The sequence below is a fragment of the Doryrhamphus excisus genome, chromosome 10 (genome assembly GCF_030265055.1).
Source record: "Doryrhamphus excisus isolate RoL2022-K1 chromosome 10, RoL_Dexc_1.0, whole genome shotgun sequence".
Classification (NCBI taxonomy): domain Eukaryota; kingdom Metazoa; phylum Chordata; class Actinopteri; order Syngnathiformes; family Syngnathidae; genus Doryrhamphus; species Doryrhamphus excisus.
In genome coordinates, this window is record NC_080475.1 from 1,728,535 (window position 1) to 1,743,651 (window position 15,117).

Consider the following 15,117-nt stretch of genomic DNA (forward strand, 5'->3'; position numbering starts at 1 on the left):
CTGTAATATAAATGTACAAGCGACAGACTGTAAAAACAAAACAGACCTTTATTGGTGATAACAAAACACACAAGAAGTGAACATATAAACAAGTGAGCATATAAACCCATTTGTTAAGATGTCTTTTTCCGGAAAGTATAGCATTAATAATAATTAAAAAAAAAAAATTCAGTCACACTTCTGTGTGAGATTTTTGTAAGGTATTGTGAACCTGTAGATATTTTTAAGTGTGTTTGACTTACATTACACACTGAAAAGTAATAATTGAGAGTGCAAAGGTTGAGGTTTTATAATGTATAAATGTCTGTGTACTTATGGACAGTTTCCACATTATGTTATTATTATTATTACCTTTAAAAAATGGTCAAAAATATTGTGAAAACAAAAAGGTATACATTATATTTTCTACAATATAAGTATAGCTGGTCGAGTGGTTAGCGCGCAGACCTCACAGCTAGGAAACCAGGGTTCAATTCCACCCTCAACCATCTCTGTGTGGAGTTTGCATGTTCTCCCCGTGCATGCGTGGGTTTTCTCCGGGTACTCCGGTTTCCTCCCACATTCCAAAAACATGCTAGGTTAATTAGCGACTCCAAATTGTCCATAGGTATGAATGTGAGTGTGAATGGTTGTTTGTCTATATGTGCCCTGTGATTGGCTGGCGACCAGTCCAGGGTGTACCCCGCCTCTCGCCCGAAGACAGCTGGGATAGGCTCCAGCACCCCCGCGAAAATGAATGAATAAGTATAGCTTGTGTATATGTGCCCTGTGATTGGCTGGTGACCAGTCCAGGGTGTACCGGGGATAGGCTCCAGCACTGGGATAGGCTCCAGCACCTTAATGAGGATAAGCGGTAGAAAATGAAAAAATGAATAAGTATAGCTACATTGTGCTCTCAAACGCATTGTGAAGAATATAATGGTATATATATATATGGTACAATCTACTAGGCCATTACACCTGACCTCTAGCGTGTTTCAAATAATGCTGATAAAGGTCTGAAACCGCCGTATATTCATTACCGCACATAGCACAACTGAGGCCTTTTGAAGACTCTTTTTGGGGAGATGGAGGTTTGTTCGTCGCGGTTCTCAACGGCGCTTTGCCCTTTTTCGTGACTTGTCCTTCAAATTTGTAACACCTGGATGCTTTGTCTCGCATAACATGTATACTTTTGGGACTACGGGTGATGTTAACTAAACTGATATCCCGCTTTTGATCAGTTGAATTTAAAGTCAAAAGAGTGGAGTATTTTTGGTTTTGGGGTTGCAGAAGTGATGATGTAAGGGTTTCACGTTCGGGAGACGGTGTTGTCACATGACGGTTATTCGATTGTGTCGACTGATCAACAAAAAAGTCAAAATCTGAGTCTTTATGCATGGACTCCGCTGGGAAATGACAAAGCTGGTGACCGAAGAGCAAATCAAGGGTCTTATAACTACATAGGCACTGATCACATTTATAAGGCAGAAAAACACGCTTCGTTTTGGATCGAATCCAGCGAAAGTCCCGATGCTCGCCCATGTGTTGTTTATACGTGTGAACAAATCGGAACGCTTTCGAGCACGAGGGACACTTAAATCGGCCTTGACGCTGTCGGTGGATTCTCTGATGACGCCACAGTTTAGTCCAGTTTTCAAGAGTCTTCCCACAACAAGAGCAAGTGTAACTTTGTTGGCGAGCGTGACTGAGCATGTGCGCTCGTAGCCTTCCCATGTGTCTGAAGAGTCGACCGCAACCGGGGCATAAATACTTCCTGGGGTCTGATCGGTTGTCGAGTTGGTTCAACTTGGACGCGAGGTATGACAACCGGTGAGTCGGTACGGTCGATTGGAACGGTTTTGTTGCGTCGGAGGAAACTATCTTGGGGTTGCGTTGAGAGGATGCTAGCTTGTCGGTTTCACAACTTCCTGTGAGCAGGGCGTCCGATTTTTCCTGTGATAATAACTTATGTCTTGACTCTGTGTACTCTACCAATGACATGCTAGCTTCCTGTGTAACAGATGTGTTTTTTTCTTTACGGCATTGACCGTAATGAGTATTAAATTCACACATCTCACCAAAAAGCTTATCACAATGCAAACAGTGATAGAGTTTCGTCCCGATGTGACCTCGCATGTGTTTTTTTAACTTCGGCAAACTCTCCGAAACACTCTTACAAATGGGGCACGTATACGTTAGCAAAGACGTTCCTGCTACGGTTTTCCGGGTGTTTCCGTTTGGTCTACATGTGTGATTTTTTGCATTGCTGTAATGACTGAAGGTCTTTCCGCATCCTGTGCAGTTGTAGCGTTTCACCGACCAATGCGTTAGCTCGTGTACGTGGAGGAAATAAGTCTGAGCGAAGGCTTTTCCGCAGAGATAACATTTGTAAGGCTTCTCGCCAGTATGGACGCGTTCGTGTCGAATAAGCGCAGACTGAAATTTAAAGGACTTCCCGCAATATTGACAGACTCTGCTTTCGTTCTTGTCACAGGGAAAAGCCTTTTCGGGTGTTTTAATACCTCGACTCAGGTTTTCCGTTTTTAAAACTTGTTCCTGTTCTTCAGAATGTATCTTCATGTGGATGGAATACTCGTCGTCTGAGAACTTCTTTCTGCAATATGTACATTCTTTAAATGAGATGTTCTTCACGTGAGTCTTTAGATGAAGATTTAAGTTGGAGTTCTTGCTGAAACCTTTACCGCATTCGGGGCATTCAAAGGGTCTCTCGCCGGTATGAACGCGTTGATGTATGACAAACTGAGACATGTAATTATACGTGCGACCGCAGAAGCCACATCGCAGTAGCGTTTTGGAGCCTTTACGGATGTAGATGATTTTTATGTTGGATTCCGTGTTTGGGTCAGTTTCTAGTTTAGGGTCAGATCCCTGCATTAAAACGTTAGGTAATCTACGTCTTCTCTTGTGGCCTCTTTTGCGCCTGAAAATGCTTTGTTGATGGATTAGCTTTGCGGAAGCGATCATCATTTTGTCGTCGATCGACACTTCCGTGCTCTCGAGTTTGATTTCAGTTTCTGGGAGCTCCGCGGAAGACGCGACAATGTCATTGAGACACGTTTCTGATGTTTGTGGAAGGTTAGCGGTCTCGGAACTACTCGGAGACTCGGACTCACTAAGGCCATTTTCATTCACTGGTTGTGTTTTGGGATTTTCCAACATATGAGCTGCGGGAATGGAGATCTGTGGAATGGCGTCTTCATTTCTGTCGAGCAGTTCCGACTGGCGACGGTTGTTGCCATCCTTGTTGCTATCCGTGTGTCCAACGGTCCCTCGTATTCCAGACTCCAGGGACAAGTCTTCTCCATTGTCTTGCACTACAGGACACAGAGACAAGTGGCTTGGGTTTCCATGCGGATTAACTTCCTCAGTATCCTCCATTCCCTGTTTGACTGTTCCTTCAACTTCAGCTTCCTGTGAGAGATCCGATTTGGACATTTTAGCCAGGACTTTCGGATCGATTCGCAACTTTGATCTTCGCAACTTTGACGAGATCATTGCTTGTTCCCTTCTACTACATTTCCGTGTAGGACTTGAAGTATCATCAACAGGAACCTTTGAAACTCTACTTTGAAGGAGTGAAAGTTGGTCTTTCCTTGGTCTTCCTCTTTTTCTTTTTGGCTGCAATGGAACTTTATCTCTGGATTGTCCATCAGAGACGGTAAAGGTTCCAGAATTGTCGGACACAATGTCCCCGTTGCAAGTTGGCACTAACACTGCCTGGGTGATGTCTTCGTGTTGAGCTGCCAAAGGTCCAACAAAATCTGCTCTGACATTGTCGTCATTCAGCAAGGGTTTGATCTCTTTCGGACATCCCGATTCACTTGGAATCGCCACATATCGTTCATATGTTGAGCGTCCTTCCATCCCTACCTGTGAGACCACAGGTTCATTTGGTTGGCGCTTGGTATCAACGGGTCCTTCTGATGAGCGGGAGTCAGTTGAAGGTTCACTCAGATTTGTCGCTTTTGATTCCTCGTCCCATTTGGAATTCTGGTTTTCCTCACTGCAGACCGTACATCCTGATGCCTGTGGAAGAACAAACATAGAGGCATTAACATCACCAGAATTTGGTTATTTATTAAGGTCCAGGGCATTAAAATGCATACTGAGATCTACAATTGATAATTCAACAACCTGGGAAGCCGAATTTTACACATACAACTTTCTTCCCTTACCACTAACACCTCCACCTACAGGCCACAACAGGCACTGCACCCTACAGATGATCCTTTTCTGCCTCATTCGTTTTCATTTTCTACCGCTTATCCTCACGAGGTTCGCGGGCGTGCTGGAGCCTATCCCAGCTGTCTTCGGGAGAGAGGCGGGGTACACCCTGGACTGGTGGCCAGCCAATCACAGTGCACATATAGACAAACAACCATTCACACTCACATTCATACCTATGGACAATTTGGAGTCGCTAATTAACCTAGCATGTTTTTGGAATGTGGGAGGAAACCGGAGTACCCGGAGAAAACCTACGCATGCGCGGGGAGAACATGCAAACTCCACACAGACGGTGGGATTGAACTCGGGTCTCTTGCTGTGAGGCCTGTGCGCTAACCACTCGGCCAAACGATTCAATACAATGTACAAACAATACGATTCAATAATTACATTCTTATAGTATTTTCAAATGTGTAAAAGTGCAAATCGTATCCCCAAGCTAGCTAGCTATAAGGCAGGGGTTCCCAACCACCGGGCTGTGGGAAACAATCAGGCAAACAGTCAAAAAATACTAAAACCTAAAATAATTTGTAAATAACTACATCAAATTTTTAAAATATGGGCCATTATTATGCGGGAATGCAATCACAGGGCACATATAGACAAACAACCATTCACACTCACATTCCTACCTATGGACAATTTGGAGTCGCTAATTAACCTAGCATGTTTTTGGAATGTGGGAGGAAACCGGAGTACCCGGAGAAAACCCACGCATGCACGGGGAGAACATGCAAACTCCACACAGAGATGACGGAGGGTGGAATTGAACTCGGGTCTCCTAGCTGTGAGGCCTGCGTGCTCACCACTCGTCTACCGTGCAGCCTAAAAAGTAACTAATTAGTGGTGGGTGGGTGGGTGGATGGATGGATGGATGGATGGATGGGACATATACTATATGCCCTACAAACTAGCTACCTGTTTGCAGTCAGTGGGTACGTGAAAGGAACTACGAGGACGTGATGTCACAGGTGTTATTTCCGAGACTGTGTATTGGTCACTGCTTCTTCTGCTGAAGGAAATTTTACTCCCCATGTCATGAATCTGTGGATTAGACAATGATTACAAGGTTGTACGTGATTAAAAAAAGTATACACGTCATAAAAGTATAACCCATTTGAAGCGTTAAACAGGACACACTTCCTGTCATAGCGGGTGGTCACTTCGTAACTCTTAATTCTATGAAACTATGATTAATCTGATTAAATATTTTAATCATTTGACAGCCGTAGTATAAAGTGATACTGTAACTGTACTGCCTGGAAACTCACTTCTGCGAGTACTGGTACTTGAAGGGAAATACACTGATTAGCCATACATCCGTTTCTTTCACTTGTGTGTACTACTTGTGCCGTAAGTAAAAAGTTCTATTAGAAATTCAAGGAATGTGGTGCTCTTAATTTGAAGTTTCAACGCAAACATCCGCTCTGAACACGGAAGTAGTGGAAGTACAATACACTTGTGCGAGATCTCGAGATCTCGAAAAAAAAAAAACAATTTTCCACCATGTCCCTTCGGGAGCTCCGTACTAACGAAAGGGAGTACTGTTTGCAAAAACTACTAAAATGTAGTATTCGAAGATGCCATATACAGCAGGTTATGAAAGTACAGTATTTGTTCACTTAATTCAGTCCACCTTGCGGCTTCGCGCATGATGCAAAGTACAACAAAGGTTCCTCCTTTGAATATTAAGAATATAACTACAGAGCAATAGCAATAGCAGAGTTTTGAAATGTCCCTTAAACCTCAAATGAGCATAAATAAAGGCGTTCTTAATGCAGGCCAGCTAGCATAAACTAACACAAATCGAGTGCCTGTACAAAAATGAAACGTTTACAAAGCTAACTGTGTTTTTCCCATATTGTTTGACAACTGTAAGCAAAATAGAAAAAGAAAGCGCTTGCCTGAGTGGGAGAAAAAGTCAATACTGGTTCCTTCGTGGCCATGCACTGACCACTGCTGAAGCTAGCTAGCACTGGCTAGCTCAAAGCAAAACCATGAGCTATGTCGCTACGTGGCTGTTTTATAAAAAAAATGTAACAACGTTAATTGTTCTGACAGTTAATATGTTTTTATAGATAGACACTACCATACTTTGTCATCGTTTAAGGGTATTTAAGGAGCCGTGTGTAAGTCGGTATGTTGGTACAAAGCGCCACAGTAGACTGTCAATCACGACTTGCGTATAACGTGTGTACTTCAGGCGCCGTTGGAATTTTTGAAATGCGTCGAAACTTGACGTTTGTGAACTTAAAAAAGTGATGTCCGTGTCATTTAAGAAGGTTCTAGAAGTTATTTTAATTCGGAGGCGTGCATCAGTTGTATTTACTCCTTTATACACAACGATAATTGTTTATTAATTTAAACGACAGCAAAGTAGGCATGTTATTTACATTATTTTTAAAGGGTGCGGTTGTAAAGGACGCCCCTCGGTGGACAAATAAAAAACATCAGCAACTCAATTGCTTGTGGAGTCACAGTTATTGTTAAATGATGTAAATATCACACTGTAATTAAGTCATAATTTAAAACAGAATCAGTATTGAAGTGCTCTGTTTATGAAAGCACTTCACAAATCCTGTATTAGGGTGGTTATTTAGAAATGTGAGCAAATTTAGAACATAAATTAATTTTAAAAAAAATGTGTATATATACATATATAAATCAGAAACATGACTGAGAATTTGAAAATATAGTTTAATAATACATACTGTTTTAAAATACAACAGCGGGAAGTAAGAGATACGCCTTTATTCGTCCCTCAGTGGGGAAATTTGTAACATTTCATGGAGGTAAAATCTTACAGCCTAACACATTCTGATCACACTAAAACCTAATTTAGGAAAGGAAACAAAAAACAAAAAACAAGAAAAGTATAATACAGTGCCTTGTTGCTGAAATGAAACATGGCTAAACCACACATTTCATTCTTATCACTTGAAGCCAACGTATAAATACACTGATGGATATACATACATTTCATGTTTTTAATGTGGGTCCAGCAAAATTAATCAATTCTACCCACTCTACACGCATACATGGATTTTTTTTTTTAAGTTTAAAAAGTGTCAGAAAAGAGGATATTCCTTTGGAATGCATGTAATCGGATGATGTTGACGCCTGGGGACCGTAATCGCTCCATGAAGGACATGTACACTGGTCAAGTTTTAATTGGGACAGATGAGGTCACCTGGTAGATCATTTCAGCAGGTTTCTCCGGTTGGCTTTCCACAATGTAACAATCATCTTCCAAATCATCTTCTGTATCCACATTGCTTGCGCCTTTGTCGGAGCGGGCTTGTTCTTTCTGGCCGCCGGCTTGGAAAGTGTGATTTCGCTCGCCGTTGATTTGAGCGACACCGGGCTGGGAAACCATCGTCATGATTCTCTTGGGTTTTATCAGCTTGCCAAAGCGCCCGTGTTTGGCCATGAACTCCTCGGCTTTGGCGCACTTGTGCCGTTGGAGCTGCTGGGTGCTTTCGAACGGGACGTGACAGACTCGACATGTGACCTCGTCGCCGTCTGACGGGTTCTGCACGGGTTGGCTGAGGAAGCTCATTGCCGGCGAGGAAGGATACTTAAAATTGCTTTTAACGGACGCGACTGAGTTGTGGGACGTGTTGATGATGGAGTTCTGCTTTTTCAACTGCCGGTACATCGACGCCGGAGGTCCCTCGTTGGGTCTGCCGTACGATCGGATGTTTAGATTTTTCAACTGCAGGGCTGAAGTGACTTGAAGCATTTGTCGGCTTTTATTCTTGTTGACGTATGTGGCGTGAGGCCTCGGTGACTCCTGAGTCAGGTCTATGGATGTAATCGGCGGCTTGTAGTTTAGCGGCCTCGCCGTGACGATTTTCAATTTGGCCGTCGCGCTGGGGGAATTACAAACATGGAAGCGAGGCACTAACTTTCTGCTGGAAAGCAGCAACCCGCATCCGATGCAGCCGAACACTTTATCGGTGACGTGGCTGTAAGCATGAGAAATGAGCGTACGCTTGGTTACGAAACCTTCGCCACATTTAACGCAAGTGTACGGCTTCCATTTGTTATACCGGTGCACTGTTTGCACCAACACCACAGGCTGGTACAGTGTCCAAAGATCCACCGTTGGTGCGCCTACCTCGGAAAACATTTTCGGAATGCCTATTCCAGTTTGGCGAGGCTTCGAGAGCAAGGATGACGACGGGAACAAGGCAGGCACTTGCGAGGTCTGCGAAGACCGCATGGTATTTGGAAGCAAGGAAGCCGACGCCATTGGTGCTTGTGGTGCTGGCTTCATCGATAAAGAAGAAGCAGGACCACCGTCGGCTTTTTGTACCTTCCAGACAACTTGACCGGACTTAAATCGTTTCAGCTGCTCCTCTTCTTCGATGTGCTTTGCAAACCTGCGCTTCCTTATCGTTTCGTGATCCAGCACCTGCTGTCCCGGTTCATGAGTGCTGTTGTGGTTTAGCATGTCCGCGTATTTGCTGAACTCGGTCCCGCAGGAGCAGATGTGACTTGCGGAGGGGCAGACATGCTCCTCCAAAAATGTCTGGCTGGAGAAGATCTGCTCACAGCTAAAGCAGATCCCCCCTGTTAAACTCACACCCGAGGTGAATTTTTGTTCCTCCATCATCAGACTGCGGGTGAATGCATCCACCTTCAAAGTGGACCCCTCTGCAACACCTGCAGGAAAACATTTGAAAATGTGATTCATTTGAGCTCTACCACTTGGCTCGGATCAATATTTAAAATGCTGTTAAAGAAAGCTGAGCGCAGTATTCTATTGAAAGAATTCCAACATTAACCTTTGGCGCAAATCAAAACCAACGATCATAACTAACAGTGGTTAAAATGTATGTGTATACAAGCTTGTCGATTTTGAGCAAATACGTTTAATTGTCAAATTTGAAAGACGCGAACGTATTATTTGGATGGAGCGTGAGCATGCTAACATGCTAACTAGAGCCGTGGCCGGCTAGCAGATGACAACGTTAGCTTACCTTATTATAATATAGAAAGTACCGTCGTATTAAGACTTAACTTTAACAGCCTTGCCGAAAACGGGCCACAGATTGACCGATGCTCTTTATGGGATAGGCTGCAACGCCGCCGTTTTGGCGTAAGTAGCATTTGACCACACCATAGGGAAAAAAAAGAGCAAAGCGTCTTCTTCTATGAATGGCGCGCTTTGGTGGCAGCTTATCCGGTGTTTCCTGGTTTATACTGACCCCTACTGATGTATTGTTGTAAGTACACTTGATGTTATGAATGACGTTTTTTTCGATACAAAACATCAATATCCACTATGAACGTGTTCACAAAGAACATTATAATAGTGTTCTGATATAGCTATAGTATTACGTGTTTACATTGACTCAAAGTTAACGTTTACGTGAATTTTAATAAAATAATTCTGGTTTTCTTACCGAGGAAGTCTGCTGCTAGTGAATTTTGACTATTTGTCATGGAAACAAATATGACAAAAGTGCGCGGTTGTGGGCTGCTGACGTCATTGAGCCGCGCGAAGGCGCTCTAAATTGTGCCACCGACAAATGTGTCCTCCTCCATTGAACGGAAGTAATTCCGTTCCTTTCAACATTCCTTGCTAATGTCTGTTTCGCCCTGAAAAAATGTCAACATTGTTGTGCAATTAATAAGTATACAGACTATATATGCATTTACAAAATACAAAAAGTAGTGAATTAGCTGTTAACACTGCTAATGTTCTTATATATTAATACACATCAGGTTCTATTGGAATTTACTTTTAAAGTAACATTAAAATATAAGGAATTTATGGGAAACAATTTAAATGGGAGAGATATGGGAAAGAAGGCCAAAATATGGTAGTTCTTCAGGAAAACTGGGTGGGTTCACCTCTGAGCTACAGATATTTTTTTCCTCAACAGAAAAATCTAAATAAAAATAACTCCTGTATGTCAAATTTCCTCTTCACTTTTCAGGGTAAAGATGCAAACCTGCTCAACCATTTGAATTCATAATACTTCCCTCCAAATGTTTCCTTCATCCACAGCAGGGTCTGAAACATTTTCTAAAATAAAATTAATTTGAATCTTGTTTTAAAGTATGCTTTTTTTCCGACAAAGAAGACCCTGCTGTAAACAAACAAGATATGCTGCAGGCTCACCGTGCCACACATTGAAAACCCTGGCTCCATGTGCTTTTGAGTAATAAATAAATGTGCAAATCATTCACGAATTGGTATATTTAATAACACCAGAACAAGCTACATTCCAACTATTGGATAAAATTTTAAAGTCCAATTATTTACAACATTGAACCTGAAATACAGAAGTTGACAGGATGGGTGTACACTTATGGGATACTTAATTTTACAGCAGGAACCTACTATAAAAACTAAAGACTTTCGCTCTCTAAAAAAAATAATAATAATAAAAAAAAATAAAAATGACTGTTTGTACAATGTTACTCCATTTATATCTTAAAAACAGGTATGAAGCAAAAAAAAGTGGTGTTTTCAGAAATGGATCACATCCATGTTACAAGCATGTAAAAAAAAAAAAAAAAAACTTAAGTCATTAACTCTTGTGACTCGAGCGTCACGTTTGCAGCCATGATGTGATGAACCCTCCGACGATGGTTTTTCAGTGATTTGAGATTGGGGTATGTGCCGTGACAAATATCACAGCGTTGTGACTCCGACTGCTTGTGAGTCAGGAGATGCCTCTGCAGAGTGTCGACGGTTCCGAACCACCGAAGGCAAACTGGGCAACGCACGGGCTTGATGGCGGGTTTGCAAGCGCCGCTCCTCTGGTGGAAGAGAAGGCTGACCATGTTTGGGAATTCAGAGTTGCAGCGGGAACAGCGGTACGTTTTGGGGGCGTTTTGAGCGCGCCCGCCTTTGCATCGGTTCCACGCTATGTGCCTTCGAAGGGAACATCGGGTGGCAAACGAATTCCCGCATCGTGTGCAAACGGTCCGTTTTTTCGACAAGTTGGCACGTGTGGGGGATTGTTGCTTCTGCGGAGGCTGATTCACGGGTGGGGGTGGGGGGGCTGGAGGCTTCTGCTGCTGTTGCTGTTGGATCCGTAACACAAAGGGTTGTGATCGCTGTGTGGGTATTCCCTTCAGGAGCTGGTGATGAGGATGCATGTGGATCTGCAGGTGAACTTCATAGTCCCCCCAGGAACTAACGGTCTCCCCGCAGGTTGGACAGGTGTAGGATTCCTGCGCGTGCTTTTGGAGATGCTCCAGCAGCAGTCTGGGCGATGTAAATCCAACCCCGCATTCGCAGGTCACTCTTCTCGGCAGCACCGAAGGCAGGGACATGATCCCCCAGTTGTTTGCGTCGTTGTCTGCACCGTCTTTAGCACCGCCTGACAAACTGCGCTGCAACAGCTCTCGGTTCGCCTGTTGCAACTGACACTTCCGCCGATGAACCATCATGTTGTCTTTACGGTTGAAGTTCTTTCCGCACACAAAGCAAGCAAACAACGGTCTGGTGACACTGTTTTGCGAAGCCGCACCCTGGCTACCGCTTTGTGACACGGTCCCAGGACCCCGAGGTCTAAACCCGCAGAGTCGTAAATGCCTGCTCAGGGTAGACGGCCGACTGTAGGTCTTCTGACACCTGTGACAAGGGTAACGTTTTATACCATCTCTAACAAAATAACTCAGGTTAGCAACTGCGTCCGAGTCAAAAGCCTCCTCAGGCGTATTGTTATCATTACAAACATTTTGAAGCTCGGTTTCATCGTCCAAAGGCATCGTCCACTTGCCTTCGTTGCTGCCGTCATGATGAGCCGACTCTGCGTCCAAACTGTTGTCTTCCTTCATGGCAGACTTGGGCATAAATGGTGGGTAGCTTTTAGAAAAGCCACACCAGGCCATCTCTGAAATGTCAAACTGTTCCGAAGTCGTAGAAGTCACCTCTACTTTGATACGACCGGGAATTTCAGTGCCAACAGCGACATTCCTGACGTGATCATCCAAAGGCTTACAGCTTGATCTTAAGGCTAGCATTCTGTCAGCGGTGCCACGGGATATCTGGATAGGGGGTGCTTTTGGGCCTTGACACTTGTGCTTCTTTAGGTTGTACCTGCGGGCGTAGTTGTGCTTGCATACCGGACAAAAGAAGGATTTTTTGGTATTGTTTAAGCTGTGGAATGGCATTATTTTGGGAGCTAATGGCAACGTGTTTGACAACTGTACAGGCATTTTCCCAGATGGAGTGCATACATGATTGTCAGTGAAAGGCAGCTTCCCGATGATGAGTTGTTTGCAGCGACGACAGCATTTAATCCTCTCCTTTTTGTGCAAGAAGTGATGCTCGGTTAGTCGGTCCGAGTTTGGAAATGTCCGACGACAGCGACCGCATTGATACTTCCCATACAGGCCAGTATTGCTGGAATCTCGGAGCATCTGACGGGTTTCCAGAACCACAACAGGAGAGAGCACTTTTGTTAAAGAGACTATCTTCTTCCTGCTGGAGTCGATGATGCTGCTAATGGTTGGAGCTCTGGTCTTGATGCCAGGCTTTGCAAGCAGTCGTCTCAGCTTTGCTACAGAGAGATCATTGATTGGTTCGGGTGTGGGTTCAGGTTCGGGCTCGGGTTCTTGGACTGGTGTTATATCAACTGGGACGGCTTCTTGTTTGAGGGTAATGATGTTATTGCTCTTGTTCTCGTTCGGAGACAGCGACATCGACATCGAGTTGCATCCCATGTATGCCGATGCCACCATTTTCATTATTTTGTCATTTTTGGCCAATTTTTCCTCTTTACCACAGAATAAAGACTTGTCCAAGTCCTGGGATTCGTTTTCGATTGCTGAAATTTTCTCACTTGTTACCGATGCATGTTCATGTTGTCCATCTTCTGGAGTGATGGTACATGTCTGTGAAGGACTTGCTGGAAAGGTATCGCCGTCTTGTAGTATTTCATTTTCCTTATGCTCTTTTTGAACCTGTGGGGACCCTGAAGTCGAAGGAAAACTCTGGACCAATTCTGTCTTTGGGCTTAGTGTTTCATTCTGGTTAGTAGGACCATTATTAGACCTTTCCGTACTTGAGGGGATTGCTGTGGGGGGTTGCTGTGCCTGAGCGGCATGCAGTTGCTTATGCTCAAGCATAAGACAAAAGTTTTGAAATTCCTCTCCACAGTCACAGATAAAGCAAGATACTGGTGGACTTTGTAATGGGTCACTGGAAGAGTTTTGGCTGGCCGTCACAGTGGCGGGAGGGCTAATGTCAGTCTCTGTCAAAGGGGGAGTGCTGATCTTCGGGAGCGTGTTGGCATGGGTCGCCTGGTGCACTAGCAAGGCTGCCAGACCATTGAAGGTGGCCGAACACGCCACGCAACGATGGGTTTTAGACGGTGACGTATTTCCTTGGAGTCCAAGCATCATGGCAGTCAAGGCGGCGTGTTCATGTAGTGTTGTTTCCTGTGGACAACACACATTGGTTACCCGGTTGTACAGACATGTCTTGGGCTGCAGCTATTGAATATTTTAGTCATCAAGTATTCTACTGATTTTTTTTTTTTATATTAATCGAGTAATTGGAACAAAAAATTTTGCTTGGTTAAAGAGAAACAATAAATTCGCAAGAAAAAATAAAACCTTTCACTAAGTAATGAACGACTAACTGGTTTAATTATTTAGATCCCACCATCGGCCATCTCTGTGTGGAGTTTGCATGTTCTCCCCGTGCATGCGTGGGTTTTCTCCGGGTACTGCCGTTTCCTCCCACATTCCAAAAAAAAAAAAAAAAAACATGCTAGGTTAATTGGCGACTCCAAATTGTCCATAGGTATGAACGTGAGTTGTCCATGGTTGTTGGTCTGTATGTGCCGTGTGATTGGCTGGCCACCAGTCCAGGGTGTACCTCACCTCTCGCCCAAAGACAGCTGGGATAGGCTCCAGCACCCCCGCAACCCTTGTGAGAATAAGCGGTAAAAAATTAATTAATTAATCTTAAATTGACATTGTGCATAGTGTAACCGGTGGTTATTTTTCAGGCTATATACAGTATACTATATGCAATTTGACTGCATGCAGAATTAACAGTCCACTAAATATACTATATATAATATTCACTATAATAAACAGAGTCTAACTGGTGTGAATGAAGCAGGCAAACAAAGGTGAAGTTGAAATACAATGGTGTATTATAAATGTTTTGGAAAAGCTGTATATGGAACACAATATAACAATTAAACAAACAGCCAGTAAAAAACACAGAAAACAACAACTTTTAATTTAAGTTGCTGAGTATACGGTGTTCTGTTTTGTTTTTTTAAAAAGGGAAACAAAATAATACTTTCATGTATATATACTTTCATGGAGAGTTCCGAGTTCAGTTCAGGAATTAGCAAAAATTAAAGATACAGCAAACAAAACACAACAGTAGCTGCATTAAACACAGCATTATCCCAGCTGTCTTCAGGCGAGAGGCGGGGTACACCCTGGGCTGGTGGCCAACCAATCACAGGGCACATATAGACAAACAACCATTCACACTCACATTATACCTATGGACAATTTGGAGTCGCCAATTAACCTAGCATGTTTTTGGAATGTGGGAGGAAACCGGAGTACCCGGAGAAAACCCACGCATGCACAGGGAGAACATGCAAACTCCACACAGAGATGGCCAAGGGTGGAATCGAACTCCGGCCTCCAAGCTATGAGCTATGACCATCGTGCAGCCCGGAATAATAATAATTAATATAATAATCAGCAATTGCTACCTAGCAATCAATCAACTCATGTCAAAAACTTATGTCTTAAAATGATGTGCAATGACACGGTAAAATGATGGGTAAAACTGCATGCATTGTACAAAAAATGCATACATGTTGGCAGGTCTACACTAGTGTGACAGGAATGCTAACATTCATTCATTTTCTACCGCTTATCCTC

At 43.5% G+C, this 15,117-nt stretch overlaps 3 protein-coding genes across 6 annotated transcripts in view; all 3 read right to left on the reverse strand.

Moving 5' to 3' along the window:
- Positions 1 to 30: 30 nt before the first annotated feature.
- si:dkeyp-84f3.9 (zinc finger protein 184) lies at positions 31 to 6,409 on the reverse strand. 2 transcript variants are annotated; one of them, XM_058084317.1, is made up of 4 exons: positions 6,325 to 6,409; positions 6,135 to 6,248; positions 5,149 to 5,274; positions 31 to 4,029 (listed from the first exon to the last, which is right to left on the reverse strand). In XM_058084317.1, exons 2-4 carry the CDS (start codon positions 6,174 to 6,176, stop codon positions 955 to 957), a joined length of 3,243 nt encoding a protein of 1,080 aa, XP_057940300.1. In that variant the 5' UTR covers positions 6,177 to 6,248; positions 6,325 to 6,409; the 3' UTR covers positions 31 to 954. The 2 variants fall into 2 exon arrangements, with proteins under 2 accessions (XP_057940300.1, XP_057940301.1); XM_058084318.1 differs by lacking the exon at positions 5,149 to 5,274.
- Positions 6,410 to 6,913: 504 nt separating this feature from the next.
- LOC131137076 (uncharacterized) lies at positions 6,914 to 9,416 on the reverse strand. The gene is made up of 2 exons (XM_058084603.1): positions 9,216 to 9,416; positions 6,914 to 8,898 (listed from the first exon to the last, which is right to left on the reverse strand). The coding sequence occupies exon 2, from the start codon at positions 8,846 to 8,848 to the stop codon at positions 7,391 to 7,393; it is 1,458 nt and encodes a 485-aa protein (XP_057940586.1). The 5' UTR covers positions 8,849 to 8,898; positions 9,216 to 9,416; the 3' UTR covers positions 6,914 to 7,390.
- Positions 9,417 to 10,426: 1,010 nt separating this feature from the next.
- Positions 10,427 to 15,117, reverse strand: part of znf1035 (zinc finger protein 1035) — a 31,582-nt gene continuing 26,891 nt past the window's right edge. For all 3 annotated transcript variants that reach the window (XM_058083827.1, XM_058083828.1, XM_058083829.1), the window contains one exon: positions 10,427 to 13,638. In XM_058083827.1, coding sequence (XP_057939810.1) covers positions 10,768 to 13,638 — 2,871 coding nt within the window. In that variant the 3' untranslated portion in view covers positions 10,427 to 10,767. The remainder of the gene's footprint in view (positions 13,639 to 15,117) is intronic.